An 18,780-nucleotide genomic window follows, 5' to 3' on the forward strand; every position below is an offset into this window, starting at 1 on the left:
TACTAGATTATATCTTACATCGGTCTCGCCTACCCCACTAGAAACCAATGTTCTAAAAAAGCCATCATTTATAATAGAAACACAATAATATTTTGAAATACAAGCTAATTAGCCATCCAGAGTTCCTCGGAGAACAATCACACTTCGTAAATGTGTGTTATGACAAGTAAACCGCAGGGAACGTGCCAACAATTCTGTGCCAGACAGATAAAAGCCATACATGAGTAGTTAAATCTATTTCTAGCCCATCATGGTCAAAAGTGGCAGAACAGAGACACTTCGTAAAAGATAAGTGGCCAGAGCACAAAGGATTTGACTACTATATAATGCATTATTGTACACTTCTTTGGATGAAAGCTCCTTTTTCTTTCGCCGTTGTCTTTGCAAACCTCGTTGTAGAATAAACGGTGGAATTTTTGGATAAAGTATAATGACCGTTTAGAGCTCGTAATTGGCAATTTAGGTTAGAGGCATACTGGCATTTCGATTAGAGAAGCCATAAAAGAAAGGTCCAAGAGACAAAACCCTAAGGTCACGTGCACACGTTAAGTATTTGGCGAGTCTTTTACCCCTTTGTGTGTCAAATCCAGGAGAGGAACAATCAGAGGAAAAGTATAATAGAAAGATGTCACCACTTCTGTATTTTTTCATCTTTGTGTGGTTTTGGATTAGAAATACAGCGGTAAAAAACCTCAAACACGCAACGTGTGCACATGGCCTTAGAGGGCTCCAACCCTGGGACTATAAAGTGAAGGCAAGCCAGAATGAGCCTGGCCACTCTTCATTGAAAAGAAGCTACATGAAAGCTTCTGGTTTCCAAAACACCAACATAATTCCAAGGAAGCAACTTCATCATACACCAAAGCATGCTCCATCAAGGTGTGTCATGGCCTGCTGTTCTTCTTTGGAGGTTTTTTTTTGGCACAGGAAACATAAACAGACTCCTTCAATCTTCCATGGAATGTATCTGTTTTTCGGAACTGATCCTTTGAAGCCAGAAACACAAATGTTGGCAAAACCCTACACCCTGCCATTAAGGTGTCAATCTTTTGCTCATTACACAAGTATTCTTCAGCACACTAGACAAACACAATGACACCTTATAGGACTAATGGGAGCAGATGGTCATTTATACATCTGACCGAAAAGATCTCTGTGAGCTTTACTGCTATTAACAGTGAAAGCTGAGGCTAGGTTGGGAAAAGAAAATGAAGTTATCCCCCAAGATAAGATAAGGATCAGTCCATCCCACTAGAACCTGTGGGAAGACCCAACAGCAAGTCCACATTCTCCTGCAGCGCCACCACAGGTGAAAGAAATCACACAATTCACATTGGGATCAATGGGTTGTCCATGTAAAGCCCAGTTTTTGGTCCTGCAAAGTGTAACACAAATGTTCCTATCAATCTAGGTACCACATGAGGGTCCAGATTTTACAAATAGGACTTTTAGACAAGGAGTCAGACAGGGAATAGAGTTTAGGCGTACCAAATCTACGGCAATGTCTACTCAAACTAAAAACAAGGAATACTTCCAATTAAGGTCAGAAGTGGAGAAAACTTTAGATCCATCAGTTTTTGGGGTTTCATGCATATCAGATATGCCTCACGTATTCTAAACGTACCATGTACAACATCAAACACTTGGCAAAATGGCCAACAAAGGCAAAGAGAAATAAAGCAAGAAACCACACAAATGTGCCATTAACACGTGCATGCCAAGACAACAGCTAATAATCCCGTAAGTCAACAAGAGAGCACCAAAACGAGATTGGCTTTCAATAAACTAAAAGTGGCACATTTAACACCAGGTTTTAGAATTGCTAAAACAATTACTGGATCCAATTAGAACAAGTACAAAAGGGACAAGACTAGGTTCTGTTGACATGTTGGTCCACACATGCCATTCATCTGTGCGTAAAACACAACAGCTGATCCACTGTGCGAATAATCTAAACCGAAGCAGAGAAACCCCACCAATTGTAATAGAGTTGACCTTTTTTCTTTTTTAGAATAGAATAAAATGTTCTAGAATTGTGATTTTCTTTCTATGCGTTCTAAAAATCGACCTCATAATCCTTGCTCCCCCTAGTATGACCAAAGAAACGGATAACTTATTCCTTTTATTCGATCCTAACGCGAATATGTTACAGCACCATTACAGCGGGTTTTTATTTTTATGGCTGAAGTGATGTCACTAATCCAAGTTCCCTGCTTCTAGTCATACTGAAAAGCTGCTGTCTTCCTCTGTTATCAGTGACGCCCTGGTTGGTCTTCAGCAGTATGTGATCTGCTGGATCCCTCCAATGTTTGATGGGCGATCCAGAAGTCACAACTTAATGTAAAGTCTATGAGAGCCGGAACGAGGTTCTCATAGACTATCATTCAGAACTTGTGACTGGTGGCACGGAACTGGAGCGGCTCTGGGAAGAGATGAAGACAGCAGATGGCAAGTATAAGGCCAGGATCACACACGTGAGAAACATGGCCGAGTCTCGCATGTTAATACCCGGCACTCGGGAGCGGAACCTGCACGTATTGCTATGCAGCCGCACACTCCGATCCGATTGCCAGCGGCAGTGCCGGGTATTAACATGTGAGACTTGGTCGTGTTTTTCACGTGTGTGATCCTGGCCTAAGACTACGAACATGGAAGCTAGATTAGTAGCCCTATTCCACCACGCTTTAAAAAACAAAATGAAATACTGTAATTGTGCTTTAACAGAGTCTAAAGCACCCCCATACACACATTGACCGCACCCACCGATATCGATGGGATCAGCCAAGAGTCTGTATGGGGGCACTCACCAACTGGTTTTTGGGGGAGAATTTTGGGCTGCTGAACACTGTTGTTCCGGCGGAAAGACACCGGAAAAAGTGAAAGTGGCAAAGATGTCATAGGGAGCACAGGAGATCTCAACCAAATGAGCGCTCAGGTGTATGGGAGAGACAGCCAGAATGGCAGCCATTTAATATGTCTGGGGGGTGGGGAAGCATAAGCCTTTCAACTTTGTATTTCAATTTTGATTAAAAAAAAAAAAAAAAAAAAACACACGTGGGGACAGCCTGTACCCCATCATTGACAACGGTGACAGAAGGATTTTAGGATAGCCTGTATATTTTTATAACTCACTACTAAAATATCCTTGCTTAGAACAAAAGTTTTGTCTGAGGAAGAGGAAACAACGGTCCGTCAAGAGACAAAACAAAGAACAGAGGTTTATTTAGAAAGTTTATATGTAATTACAATTAGGGGAAAAAGCTCCAGGTGTGGCAGGAATACACCGCCAGACACTGGGCTACGGAACATCAGAGACCACCGCTCACACACCAAGGCGTGTCACCAACATGGGACCCTGTAAAATTCTGAGTGCCCCCAATGAGTCTGACTAGTCACAAAGGGGAGAGGACAAATGATTGTAGACTGTAGCAGTTCTCCAGATCCACTGTGGGGTTTTTTGGTTTCAGACAATAAGGTATTCCATAGACATTCATAGAAGACAACCCAAAAAGTTATATGCCAGCTGCAGACTTCTAGGAGCATTGGATCTAGGCACTGCTGACTTGCCTGCCCCATTGTTTCTACAGATCGGATTATTCTCCGGTCTGATCACTTTATGGAGCTTCACCCAAATATCAAAGTTGGCCACACACAGTAACAGATGATCCCCTGTGATTATGGCCCTGGGCAAGCAGTGCTGACACATCTGTCCATTGTGGGGAACATGTATGTGGCCACCTAATAATGATACCTGACGGGGTGCAAGTCGCCCAGTGTATGGCCACCTAATAATGATACCTGACGAGGTGCAGGTCGCCCAGTGTGTGGCCACCTAATAATGATACCTGATGGGGTGCAGGTCACCCAGTGTGTGGCCACCTAATAATGATACCTGATGGGGTGCAGGTCGCCCAGTGTGTGGCCACCTAATAATGATACCTGATGGGGTGCAGGTCGCCCAGTGTGCGGCCACCTAATAATGATACCTGATGGGGTGCAGGTCGCCCAGTGTGCGGCCACCTAATAATGATACCTGATGGGGTGCAGGTCGCCCAGTGTGCGGCCACCTAATAATGATACTTGACGGGGTGCAGGTCGCCCATTATGTGGTCACCTAATAATGATACCTGACGGGGTGCAGATCGCCCAGTGTATGGTCACCTAATAATGATACCTGACGGGGTGCAGGTCGCCCAGTGTATGGTCACCTAATAATGATACCTGACGGGGTGCAGGTCGCCCAGTATGTGGTCACCTAATAATGATACCGGATGGGGTGCAGGTCGCCCAGTGTATGGTCACCTAATAATGATACCTGACGGGGTGCAGGTCGCCCAGTGTATGGTCACCTAATAATGATACCTGACGGGGTGCAGGTCGCCCAGTATGTGGCCACCTAATAATGATACCTGACGGGGTGCAAGTCGCCCAGTGTATGGCCACCTAATAATGATACCTGACGAGGTGCAGGTCGCCCAGTGTGTGGTCACCTAATAATGATACCGGATGGGGTGCAGGTCGCCCAGTGTATGGTCACCTAATAATGATACCTGACGGGGTGCAGGTCGCCCAGTGTATGGTCACCTAATAATGATACCCGACGGGGTGCAGGTCGCCCAGTATGTGGCCACCTAATAATGATACCTGACGGGGTGCAGGTCGCCCAGTATGTGGCCACCTAATAATGATACCTGACGGGGTGCAGGTCGCCCAGTATGTGGTCACCTAATAATGATACCTGACGGGGTGCAGGTCGCCCAGTATGTGGTCACCTAATAATGATACCTGACGGGGTGCAGGTCGCCCAGTATGTGGTCACCTAATAATGATACCTGACGGGGTGCAGGTCGCCCAGTATGTGGTCACCTAATAATGATACCTGACGGGGTGCAGGTCGCCCAGTGTATGGTCACCTAATAATGATACCTGATGAGGTGCAGGTCGCCCAGTGTGTGGCCACCTAATAATGATACCTGACGGGGTGCAGGTCGCCCAGTGTGTACCCACCTAATAATGATACCTGATGGGGTGCAGGTCGCCCAGTGTGTACCCACCTAATAATGATACCTGATGGGGCGCAGGTCGCCCAGTGTGTACCCACCTAATAATGATACCTGATGAGGTGCAGGTCGCCCAGTGTGTACCCACCTAATAATGATACCTGATGAGGTGCAGGTCGCCCAGTGTGTACCCACCTAATAATAATACCTGACGAGGTGCAGGTCACCCAGTATGTGGCCACCTAATAATGATACCTGATGGGGCGCAGGTCACCCAGTGTGTACCCACCTAATAATGATACCTGACGGGGTGCAGGTCGCCCAGTGTGTGGCCACCTAATAATGATACCTGACGGGGTGCAGGTCACCCAGTGTGTGGTCACCTAATAATGATACCTGACGGGGTGCAGGTCACCCAGTGTGTGGTCACCTAATAATGATACCTGACGGGGTGCAGGTCGCCCAGTGTGTACCCACCTAATAATGATACCTGATGGGGCGCAGGTCGCCCAGTGTGTACCCACCTAATAATGATACCTGATGAGGTGCAGGTCGCCCAGTGTGTACCCACCTAATAATGATACCTGATGAGGTGCAGGTCGCCCAGTGTGTACCCACCTAATAATGATACCTGACGGGGTGCAGGTCGCCCAGTGTGTACCCACCTAATAATAATACCTGACGAGGTGCAGGTCACCCAGTATGTGGCCACCTAATAATGATACCTGATGGGGCGCAGGTCGCCCAGTGTGTACCCACCTAATAATGATACCTGACGGGGTGCAAGTCGCCCAGTGTATGGCCACCTAATAATGATACCTGACGAGGTGCAGGTCGCCCAGTGTGTGGTCACCTAATAATGATACCGGATGGGGTGCAGGTCGCCCAGTGTATGGTCACCTAATAATGATACCTGACGGGGTGCAGGTCGCCCAGTGTATGGTCACCTAATAATGATACCCGACGGGGTGCAGGTCGCCCAGTATGTGGCCACCTAATAATGATACCTGACGGGGTGCAGGTCGCCCAGTATGTGGCCACCTAATAATGATACCTGACGGGGTGCAGGTCGCCCAGTATGTGGTCACCTAATAATGATACCTGACGGGGTGCAGGTCGCCCAGTATGTGGTCACCTAATAATGATACCTGACGGGGTGCAGGTCGCCCAGTATGTGGTCACCTAATAATGATACCTGACGGGGTGCAGGTCGCCCAGTATGTGGTCACCTAATAATGATACCTGACGGGGTGCAGGTCGCCCAGTGTATGGTCACCTAATAATGATACCTGATGAGGTGCAGGTCGCCCAGTGTGTGGCCACCTAATAATGATACCTGACGGGGTGCAGGTCGCCCAGTGTGTACCCACCTAATAATGATACCTGATGGGGTGCAGGTCGCCCAGTGTGTACCCACCTAATAATGATACCTGATGGGGCGCAGGTCGCCCAGTGTGTACCCACCTAATAATGATACCTGATGAGGTGCAGGTCGCCCAGTGTGTACCCACCTAATAATGATACCTGATGAGGTGCAGGTCGCCCAGTGTGTACCCACCTAATAATAATACCTGACGAGGTGCAGGTCACCCAGTATGTGGCCACCTAATAATGATACCTGATGGGGCGCAGGTCACCCAGTGTGTACCCACCTAATAATGATACCTGACGGGGTGCAGGTCGCCCAGTGTGTGGCCACCTAATAATGATACCTGACGGGGTGCAGGTCACCCAGTGTGTGGTCACCTAATAATGATACCTGACGGGGTGCAGGTCACCCAGTGTGTGGTCACCTAATAATGATACCTGACGGGGTGCAGGTCGCCCAGTGTGTACCCACCTAATAATGATACCTGATGGGGCGCAGGTCGCCCAGTGTGTACCCACCTAATAATGATACCTGATGAGGTGCAGGTCGCCCAGTGTGTACCCACCTAATAATGATACCTGATGAGGTGCAGGTCGCCCAGTGTGTACCCACCTAATAATGATACCTGACGGGGTGCAGGTCGCCCAGTGTGTACCCACCTAATAATGATACCTGACGAGGTGCAGGTCACCCAGTATGTGGCCACCTAATAATGATACCTGATGGGGCGCAGGTCGCCCAGTGTGCGGCCACCTCATAGGACAAAGCAGTGCACACATCTACATCCCACGCATTACACAAATCATTGCCGACCATGCACAAAACAAAGACATCACATGCGATCCTTACTCTGACTGGGGTCCGCGGCGACGATCGGTTGCAGCGGTAGCTGTTGCTGTGCCTGTCTGCGACTTTTGCTCCGCTCAGACGGCGCGGCTTGCACCGCAGCGCTAACGCACAGGGTCAGGAGCAGCCCGGTTAAGGGTCCCCGGGTCATCTTGATGGCGATGTAAGGAGACAGGTAACCAATGGTCGAGTTAGCAGCAGCCGGTTACTGGCGCATTTCCCAGGCTGAAAAGCTAAAAGAAAGAGCAAGCGAGGAGCACCGACAGGCGGGAGGATGCGGAGACAACGGGCAGATAACGGCTCCGGGCGGCCAGCGATAGAGAGCGGAGAGCGGCCGCGCTGTATATATATACACACACTGCGGAGGAGACCCGGGGGCGCTCGCCAAACACACTGCACTGCTACCATTGGTCTATTCCAGGTGGTGTCGTCACCGGGGGCGGAGTTTGTGTCTGCTATATAAGCGGTGGGAGGCGCGTTCAGCGCAGTGTGTGCCCGATGCGGCTGGAGTGGGAGAGGCTGCGCCGCGCTCATAGCGGTGCTGTGCAGTCGGCGGCTCCAGTTTTCGCTTTCTATAGGACTGCTCATCTATTTGCGTTAGGATTGTGGCTCCTTTATTGAGAACCATTTCACTGCTGTAATAATTAGTACAGAAAGCGGTAACATTCACTCATTTGCCATTTTCAAGGCAATTTTTCAGCAAGCATGTTGTATATGATTAAAGGGGATGTCCACCTACCACCGATCAGGGCTGTACGTGTTTAAAGGGAATTTGTCACCAGGTTTTTGCTGCCCCATCTGTGTGAAGCAGGATGCGGAAGGAGACCTTAATTCCAATAATTATCTTGGCTGATGCCGTTTTGCTAAAATCACGTTATCTGCTGCAGATCTAGCAGTTCTCTGAATGCTGATAGATATATATACTAGCTGAAGAGCCCGGGCAGAGTAACTAACTGTGGTTAGTTATAACAAAATATAATGATTATATCTATATATAGATATAATGCTGAATGTATAGCCCCGCCCACTCCGCATGGCCACATTCACTATAATATCCCACGTCAGCCAGAGCCACCAGTCTACTCCCCCTAATATCCCACATCATCCCGTCAGCCAGAGCCACCGGACTACTCCCCCTAATATCCCACATCATCCCGTCAGCCAGAGCCACCGGACTACTACCCCTAATATCCCACATCATCTTGTCAGCCAGAGCCACCGGACTACTCCCCCTAATATCCCACATCATCCCGTCAGCCAGAGCCACCGGACTACTCCCCCTAATATCCCACATCATCTTGTCAGTCAGAGCCACCGGACTACTACCCCTAATATCCCACATCATCTTGTCAGTCAGAGCCACCGGACTACTACCCCTAATATCCCACATCATCCCGTCAGCCAGAGCCACCGGACTACTCCCCCTAATATCCCACATCATCCCGTCAGTCAGAGCCACCGGACTACTACCCCTAATATCCCACATCATCCCGTCAGCCAGAGCCACCGGACTACTCCCCCTAATATCCCACATCATCTTGTCAGTCAGAGCCACCGGACTACTACCCCTAATATCCCACATCATCCCGTCAGCCAGAGCCACTGGACTACTACCCCTAATATCCCACATCATCCTGTCAGCCAGAGCCACCGGACTACTCCCCCTAATATCCCACATCATCCCGTCAGCCAGAGCCACCAGTCTACTCACCCTAATATCCCACATCATCCCGTCAGCCAGAGCCACTGGACTACTCCCCCTAATATCCCACATCATCTTGTCAGTCAGAGCCACCGGACTACTACCCCTAATATCCCACATCATCCTGTCAGCCAGAGCCACCAGTCTACTCCCCCTAATATCCCACATCATCCCATCAGCCAGAGCCACCGGACTACTCCCCCCCTAATATCCCACATCATCCTGTCAGCCAGAGCCACCGGACTACTCCCCCTAATATCCCACATCATCCTGTCAGCCAGAGCCACCAGTCTACTCCCCCTAATATCCCACATCATCCCGTCAGCCAGAGCCACCGGACTACTCCCCCCTAATATCCCACATCATCCCGTCAGCCAGAGCCACTGGACTACTACCCCTAATATCCCACATCATCCTGTCAGCCAGAGCCACCAGTCTACTCCCCCTAATATCCCACATCATCCCGTCAGCCAGAGCCACCGGACTACTCCCCCCTAATATCCCACATCATCCTGTCAGCCAGAGCCACCGGACTACTCCCCCCTAATATCCCACATCATCTTGTCAGTCAGAGCCACCGGACTACTCCCCCTAATATCCCACATCATCCCGTCAGCCAGAGCCACCAGTCTACTCCCCCTAATATCCCACATCATCCCGTCAGCCAGAGCCACCGGACTACTCCCCCCTAATATCCCACATCATCCTGTCAGCCAGAGCCACCGGACTACTACCCCTAATATCCCACATCGTCCTGTCAGCCAGAGCCACCGGACTACTACCCCTAATATCCCACATCGTCCTGTCAGCCAGAGCCACCAGACTACTACCCCTATTATCCCACATCGTCCCGTTAGCCAGAGCTACTGGACTACTACCCCTAATATCCCACATCATCCCGTCAGCCAGAGCCACAGGACTACTACCCCTAATATCCTACATCATCCCATCAGCCAGAGCCACCGGACTACTACCCCTATTATCCCACATCGTCCCGTCAGCCAGAGCCACCGGACTACTACCCCTAATATCACACATCATCCCATCAGCCAGAGCTACCGGACTACTACCCCTATTATCCCACATCATCCCGTCAGCCAGAGCCACCGGACTACTACCCCTATTATCCCACATCGTCCCGTCAGCCAGAGCCACAGGACTAATACCCCTAATATCCCACATCATCCCGTCAGTCAAAGCCACCGGACTACTACCCCTAATATCCTACATCATCCTGTCAGCCAGATCCATTTCTGTCATGTGCTCCTTTCTGGGGGGCAGACAATGGATGGGAGCTTATGTTTCCAGGGATGCTAGATTTCTCCCACCCGGTCAGTGTCTGCTGAGGTGTTGTCGTGGAGTGGGAAAACTGTTGCTCATAGCAACCAATCACAGCTCAGCTTCTTTTAAACTGCTCTGGTGAAATGAAAGAAGCTCAGTGATTGGTTGCTAGAAAAACTGTTGCTCATAGCCAGTGGCGGACTGGGGTGCCAAGGGCCCACCAGTAACATTGACTTTGGGGGCCCACTTTTTACCAGCATACAAATATTAAACTACCCTGGTTCACAAATTTACCTATAGCTCTATATAATAATAAACTGGGTAGTTTGGTTAATGAATGATGAAACGCTGCTTTTTTCTGTACAGAGTGAATCAAGTGAATTATGCCAAGCACTGCCCATACAGTGGGGTTGGGGGCCCAGATCTGCACAGGGGCCCACCAGGGGATTCCCCTGTTACCCTATGGGCCAGTCCGAGCCTGCTCATAGCAACCAATCACAGCTCAGCTTCTTTTAAACAGCTCTGGTGAAATGAAAGATGCTTCGAGATCGGTTGGTTATACACACACAGACACAATTTTCTTATATATATATATATATATATATATATATATATATATATATATATATATAACCCTGCCCACATCACTGATGGTCAGCTTTCTATTTACACTGTGCATAGGCAGAAAGCAGACATACAGTGGTGGGGTGGAGTTGTACTGAGCTCATGAATATGGAGAACTACAGTGGCATGTAAAAGTTTGATCATCCCTAGTCGAAATTACTCTAATTGTTAACTATTACGCAAGCTAATGATGAATTGCACTCTAAAAGGGCTAAAGTTAAAGATGACACATTTACTTTGTATTTTAGGCAATATTTTAGATATATTTTCTTCATTTACGTTTTAAAAATAACAAAAAGGAAAATGGTCCGATGCAAAAGTTTAGGCACCCTGCATGGTTAGTACCTAGTGGAAAGTTTTGAAAGTATCACAGCTTGTAAACACTTTTTGTAGCCAGCCAAGAGTCTTTCAATTTTCTTTCATTCTTCCTTGGAAAATTCTTCCAGTTGTGTGAGATTCCTCAGACGTCTTGCATGCGCTGCTATTTTGAGGTCTAGCCAGAGATTTTCAATGATGTCCAGATCAGAGGACTGTGAGGGCCATTGTAAAACCTTCTGCTTGCGCCTTCTTAGGTAGTCTATTGTGGAATTTGACGTGTGTTTAGGATCATTATCTATTTGTAGATGCCATCCTCTTTTCAACTTCAGCTTTTTTTTTTTTTTTTTTTTTTACACATGGTGTTATATTTGCATTAAGAATTTGTTGAAATTTCATTGAATCCATTCTTCCTTCTACCTGTGAAATGTTCCCTGTGCTATTGGCTGCAAGACAACCCCAAAGCCAGTCTGATCCTCCCCCATGCTTAATGGTTGGAGAGATGTTCTTTTCCTGAAATTCATTACCTTTTTTCTCCAAACATACTGTACCTGTGATCACTGTGGCCAAAGATTTCTATTCTAACTTCTTCAGTCCACAGGACTTGTTTCCAAAATGCATCAGGCTTGTTTAGATGTTCCTTTGCATACGTCTGATGCTGAATTATATGGTGAGGATGCAGGAGAGGTTTTCTTCAGTTGAGTCTTCCATGAAATCCATATCCATATTTTTGCAAATGTCTCTGAACAATATAACAATTTAACACACCATCAGAGTCTGCAAAATCATTCTGAAAGTCTTTTGCAGTAAAGCGAGGGTTCTGATTTGCCTCTCTAGAAATCCTATGAGCAGCTCACTGAATTTTTGCTTGGTCTTCCAGACCTTATCTTGACCTCTACTGTTCCTGTTAACTGCCATTTATTAAATACATTTCGAACTGTGGAAAGGGCAACTTGACAATGCTCTGCTATCTTCTTATAGCCTTCTCCTACTTTGTGGGACTCCACCTTCTTCATTTTCAGAGTGCTAGGCCACTGCTCAGAAGAACCTATGGCTGCTGTTTTTTGGTATAAGTTTAGAGGAGACTGGGTTTTTATAAATCTGGGAAATTTGCATCACCTGACCTTCCCCAGCAATGATGGTGAACAAGTCATAACCCTAACAGGCTAATTAAGGTCTGAAACCTTGGTCAATGTTACCTGAGGTCACTAATCTCTAAGGGTCCCAGAACTTTTGCATGTGCCCATTATCCTTTATGTAATTTTTAAAATGTAAAAAAATACAATTTTTTTTGCCTAGAACATAAAGTAAATGAGTCATCTTTCAATTTAGGCCTTTTAGAGATCATTTCATCTTCAACTTGCTTAACTGATCAAAATAACCATAATTCTGACCAGGGGTGCTCAACTTTTACATGCCACTAGTCCTCTAATGATATTCTGCTGATAAAACAGCTGATCAAAACAAAGTAAGCAGCCCAGTAAGTGACACATTGCTGGAATCAAGGTATCTGTCTTTACGTTATGAGGCAGAAAAAAATCCAAGCTTCCGAGGCACTAGAGAAAATAGGGATAAAAATAACCTTTATTCCATCCTTAAAAATCCATGGTGAAATACAGTTGAGATAGATGAGTGAATCAACGTTTCGGCCAAAAGGGGCCTTTTTCAAGCTAGAAGTATAATAAAAATTGCAGCCGTTAACTTTATTCTCCCTGCCAGCATCCAGCTACAGTCATAGGGTCGGGTTCAGTCATTGCTCTGAGAATACAGAACAGCTAATTACGCTTGCAAATCGCTAGTTTTTTCGCGGGAAATAGGCGGAAATTAAAATGCGATTTGCTCGCATATTTCCCGCGGAATGGAATTCAGGAATTCCCGTGGAAATTTCCGCGGGAATTCTGCAACGTGTGCACATAGCCTAAGAATGGTAGAGGGTTTGGAATAATCAAATTAATGCACACTAAACCCAGTATCAACCAAGGGGCCCTGGACGGGGGATATCATTACAGGAAGGGGGCCAGGATGGGTGACATTTTAACAGGAAGGTGTCCAAGATGGAGGGGAATTATTAGCGGAAGGGGCTCAGGATGAGGATATTATTACAGTAGAGTCAATATTATTAACCCCTTTCCTACATTAGACATACTATTCCGTCCATGTGACCTGGGACCTAAGTCCCAAGGACGGAATGGTACGTCATAGCGATTAGGGGTCATCCCTTGGGGAGTGCCGCTAATCGCGGCCGGGTGTCAGCTTCTTATCACAGCTGACACCCGGCACTATGTGTCAGGGGCGGTCACGGACTGCCCCCGGCACGTTAACCCCTGGCACACCGCAATCAAACAAGATCGCAGTGTACTGGGGCTCCCTCCGTGCTTCCCTGTGATCCCCACAGCAGCGCGATGTGCAGTGCTGCTGCGGGGGGCCTCTTTCCCTGCTGGTCCCCGGATCCATTATGGCGGCGGGGACCTCCGGGGGCCTGCAGGGAGGCGGTTTCCTCACTGCCTGCAGAGCGCAGGCATGAGGAAGCCTGTGCAGCGCCTGTGTCAGATCGCTGATCTGTCACAGCGATCTGTGATGTGTCAGATCAGCGATCTGTCACATGACAGTGATGTCCCCCCTGGGACAGTGTAATAAAGTTTTTTAAAAAAAGTGTAAAAATAATTTATAAAAAATTGCTAAATAAATTTTAAAAAAAATATTCCCTAATAAATTCATTTTTTGAAAATAAAAAAAACAAAAAACAATAAAAGTACATATATTTGGTATCGCCGCGTCCATAACAACCCGCCCTATAAACCTGTACCACTAGTTAACCCCTTTATTGAACCCCTTAAAAAATACAAATAAAAAACGAAGTAAAAAATAATGCTTTATCATCATTCTGCCGAACAAAAAGTGCAATAACGCGCGATCAAAAAGACGGACATAAATAACCATGGTACCGCTGAAAACGTCATCTTGTTCCACAAAAAACGAGCTGCCACACAGCATCATCAGCGAAAAAATATAAAAGTCATAGCTCGTAGAATAAAGCGAAGCAAAAATAATAATTTTTTGTATAAAATTGTTTTCATAGCATAAAAGCGCCAAAACATAAAAAAACCTAAATGAGGTATCGCTGTAACCGTACTGACCCGAAGAATAAAACCGCTTTATCAATTTTACCGTACGCGGAGTAAGCGCACCCCCAATAGAAATTCATGAAACGCTGGGGTTTTTTTTTCATTCTGCATCCCAAAGACCGGAATAAAAAGCGATCAAAAAAGTCACATGCCCGAAAAGGATACCAATAGAAACGTCAACTCGTCCTGCAAAAAATAAGACCTCACATGACTCGGTGGGTCAAAATACGGAAAATTATAGCTCTCAATATGTGGTGATGCATAAACTATTTTTACAATAAAAGCATCTTTTAGCGTGTGACAGCTGCCAAACATAAAAACCGCCATAAATAGTAAATCAAACCCCCCGCTATCACCCCCTTAGTTAGGGAAAAATAATAAAATTAAAAAAAGTATTTATTTCCATTTTCCCATTAGGGTTAGGGCTGAGATTAGGGTTAGGGGTGTGTTGGGGTTAGGATTGGAGTTAGAATTGGGGGTTTCCACTGTTTGGGCACATCAGGGCTTTCCAAACACGACATGGCGTCCGATCTCAATTCCAGCCAAAAAAGTCAAATGGTGCTGCTTCCCTTCCGAGCTCTGCCATGCGCCCAAATAGTGGTTTACCCCCACATATGGGATCAGCATACTCAGGACAAATTGCACAGTAACTTTTGGGGTCCTGTTACCCTTGGGAAAATAAAAATTGGGGGTGAAAAGATCATTTTTGTGGAAAAAATATGATTTTTTAACTGTACGGCTGTACGTTATAAACTTCTGTGAAGCCCTTGGGGGTTCAAAGTGCTCACCACATATCTAGATAAGTTCCTTGGGAGGGTCTAGTTTCCAAAATGGGGTCACTTGTGGGGGGTTTCCACTGTTTAGGACATCAGGGGCTCTCCAAACGTGACATGACATGCAATCTGAATTCCAGCCAATTTTGCAGTGAAAAAGTCAAACAGCGCTCCTTCCATTCTGAGCTCTGCCATGCATCCAAACAGTGGTTCCCCCCCACATATCAGGTATCAGCGTAGTCAGGACAAATTGCACAATACATTTTGCAGTCTAATTTCTCCTGTTACCCTTGGTAAAATAAAAAAATTGAACCTGAAGTAATTTTTTTTGTGAAAAAAAGTTAAATGTTCATTTTTTTAAACATTCAAAAAATTCCTGTGATGCACCTGAAGGGTTAATAAACTTCTTGAATGTGGTTTTGAGCACCTTGAGGGGTGCAATTTTTAGAATGGTGTCACTTTTGGGTATTTTCTATCATATAGACCCCTCAAAGTGACTTCAAATGTGATGTGGTCCCTAAAAACAAAATCGTTTTGTAAAAATGAGAAATCGCTGGTCAACTTTTAACCCTTATAACTTCCTAACAAAAAAAAATGTTGGTTCCCAAATTGTGCTGATGTAAAGTAAACATGTGGGGAATGTTACTTATTAAGTTTTTTGTGTGCCATATCTCTGTGGTTTAAGAGCATAAAATTCAAAGTTGGAAAATTGTGAAATTTTCAAAATTTTCGCCAAATTTTCATTTTTTTTTCACAAATAAATGCAAGTTATACGAATGAAATTTTACCACTAACATGAAGTACAATATGTCATGAGAAAACAATGTCAGAATCACCGGGATCCATGGAAGCGTTTCAGAGTTATTACCTCATAAAGGGACAGTTGTCAGAATTGTAAAAATTGGCCCAGGCATTAACATGCAAAGCACCCTTGGGAGTAAAGGGGTTAAAGAAGGGGTGCAATTATTACAGGAAGGGGACATACATTATTAGTTTATAGTAGCAAGTGGGGGACATTATTACTGTGTGGTGCCAATTGGCAACTAATATTACTTTATGGGAGCCAGAATAGTGGACACTATTACTTACACAATGAAGGACATTAATAATATTCCCCATTGTAGCTCCTACTTTATTAATTTATGGAGCCACAAATGGGATTCTCTACCTGTATCGAGACATAAAAGGTGGAAATTCTGGAACAAATGAGAAAGTAATTGAGATCTATCAGTGTGGAAAAGGTTACAAAGCCATTTCAAAAGCTTTGGGACTCCAGCGAACTACAGTGAGAGCCATTATACATAAATGGAGAAAACATTTAACAGTGGTGAACCAATCCAGGAGTGGCCAGCCACCAAAATTACCCCAAAAATCCAGCAACAACTCATCCAAAATGTCACAAAAAAACCCCTCAACAGCATCCAAAGAACTGCAGACCTCATTGTCTCAGTTAAGGTCAGTGTTCATGACTCCACCATAAGAAGGAGGCTGGGCAAAAATGACCTGCATGACAGAGTTCCAAAACTAAAACCACCGCTGAGCAATAAGAATATAAAGGCTTGTCTCAGCTTTGTCAAAAAACATCTTGATGATCCCTAAAACTTTTGGAAGAATACTCTGTGGACTGCCAAGAAAAAAATGAACTTTTTGGAAGATGTATGTCCCATTACATCGGCGTAGAAACAACACTGCATTTCAGAAAAGGAACATCATACTAACAGTAAAATATGGTGGTAGTAGTGTGATGGTCTGGGGTTGTTTTGCTGCTTCAGGATCTGGAAAACTTGCTGTGGTAAATGGAACCATGATTTCTGTGGTCTACCAAAAAATCCTGAAGAAGAAGGACCAGCCATCTATTCATGACCTCAAGTTGAAGTACACTAGGGTTATGCAGTGGGACAATGATCCAAAACACACTAATGACTTAAGAAATGCAAAATTAAGTCTTTGGCATGGCCTAATCAAATTCCTGACCTTAATCCGATTAAGATGCTGTGGCATGAATTTAAAAAGGTGTTTCATGCTCGTAAACCCTCCAGTGTGGCTGAATTACAACAATTCTGTAAACATGAGTGGGCCAAAATTCCTTTAGAGTATTGTAAACGACTAATTATCAGTTATTGCAAACACATGATTGCAGTTGTTGCTGCTAAGGGTGGCCCAACCAGATATTAGGTTTAGGGGGCAATCACATTTTCACACGGCCCTGTGGGTTTGGATTTCTTTTTCCCTTAATAATAAAGACCTTCATTTAAAAACTGCATTTTGTGGTTACTTGTGTTATCTTTGTCTAATATTTAAATTTGTTTGGTGATCTGAAACATTTAAGTGTGACAAACATGCAAAAGAATAGGAAATCAGGAAGGGGCAAACACTTTTTCACACAACTGTATATCTTTTTGAGTATCCGTCCTGAATACAGAGATGCAGATTGTCATTGCCACTTATCATAATGTAAAGAATTTGAATGACAGGTTTCTGATCGCCTAGCTATTTACCTTTTTGTCTGACATTATATTTTTTTTTAAATTGTTTTTTAAGGCTATGTGCACACGCTGCGGATTTACCCGTGGATTTGTATATGCGGATCCGCATGTAAAACCGCAGGTAAAGTGACCTGTGGTTTTACCTGCGGATTGGCCTGCGGTTTTCCCCAGCGGTTTGACACCTGGACAATGGACTAGGTGGCAAACCGCAGCGGAATCCGCAGAATGGCATGTCAATTCTTTCTGCAGATTCAAAACCGCAGCTTTTCCGCAGTTTAAAAACCGCAGCATGTGCACAGCGGATTGCAAATCACATAGACTTACATTGTGCTGTACACTGGCTGCGGAACTGCTGCGGATCCGCAAAGGTCAAATCCGCAGCGGATCCGCAGCAGAATCCGCAGCGTGTGCACATAGCTTAATTGTGCCTCAACAAAGGACATACTTTTTACTTAAGCCTCTTTCACACTTCAGTTATTTGCATCAGTTACAATCCGCCAAAAAGGCAGACAAGCGGATCCGTTCTCAACTGATGTGAACGGATGGCACAGGATCCGTTTTTTGACGGATCCTGAAAATGAGGAAATTTAAAGGAACCGCTGGCCGGGAAGGGGAGAGAGGAGAGAGAGGAGAGAGAGGAGAGAGAGAATTTTTTTGTCCGGCACCCAGACAGAATTTGGGGTTAATTCAGTGTCTGGAGGATCCGCCGGCCAAAAAAACGTTGCAAGCTCCGTTTGGAAATCTCTGAGGATGTTGACGGACACTAACATTGTGGCGGATCCTCACAAAAACGGATGCAACGGACGGCATTCAGTCAGGATCCGCCAATAATGAAAGTCAATGGGGAAAAAAACGGATCCGCAAAGAAAAATGGCGGATCCGTTTTTTTTCAAAATTGGCGGATCTTGACTGATTGTCAAAAACGGAAGTGTGAAAGAGCCCTGCACATTATTTGTACACGTAATTTTGGACATTATTAATAGTAGTAATTTATAGATAGATCATTAGTAAATTTTACTATAAGAACTGTCTCTCTGTCACAATCATATTTAAAAAAAAACAACAGAATTTTACAACGGGAAAGAATAACATGTGCTCTAATTTTATCCACTTTTTATATGAAGCTATAAAACACTGTTAACAAAAACTCTTCGGCACGTGGGAAGTCAAGTTGGTCTTATGGACACTGTTTAATTGAGGTTTTCTTACTTTTATTTGGAATGTACCTTTTATAGGCTAAAAACTGAGTAGGACTATGT

The 18,780-nt window shown here is 45.3% G+C and overlaps 1 protein-coding gene across 5 annotated transcripts in view; it reads right to left on the bottom strand.

The window, feature by feature from the left end:
* The window catches only part of FN1 (fibronectin 1), a 75,348-nt gene extending 67,800 nt beyond the window's left edge, over nucleotides 1-7,548 (bottom strand). For all 5 annotated transcript variants that reach the window (XM_073553229.1, XM_073553228.1, XM_073553227.1 and 2 more), the window contains exon 1: nucleotides 7,219-7,548. In XM_073553229.1, the coding sequence (XP_073409330.1) occupies nucleotides 7,219-7,366 (148 nt within the window). In that variant the 5' untranslated portion in view covers nucleotides 7,367-7,548. The remainder of the gene's footprint in view (nucleotides 1-7,218) is intronic.
* Nucleotides 7,549-18,780: the final 11,232 nt, after the last annotated feature.

Source organism: Dendrobates tinctorius, unplaced genomic scaffold (genome assembly GCF_039654945.1).
Source record: "Dendrobates tinctorius isolate UK_male_01 unplaced genomic scaffold, ASM3965494v1 ptg000199l, whole genome shotgun sequence".
Classification (NCBI taxonomy): domain Eukaryota; kingdom Metazoa; phylum Chordata; class Amphibia; order Anura; family Dendrobatidae; genus Dendrobates; species Dendrobates tinctorius.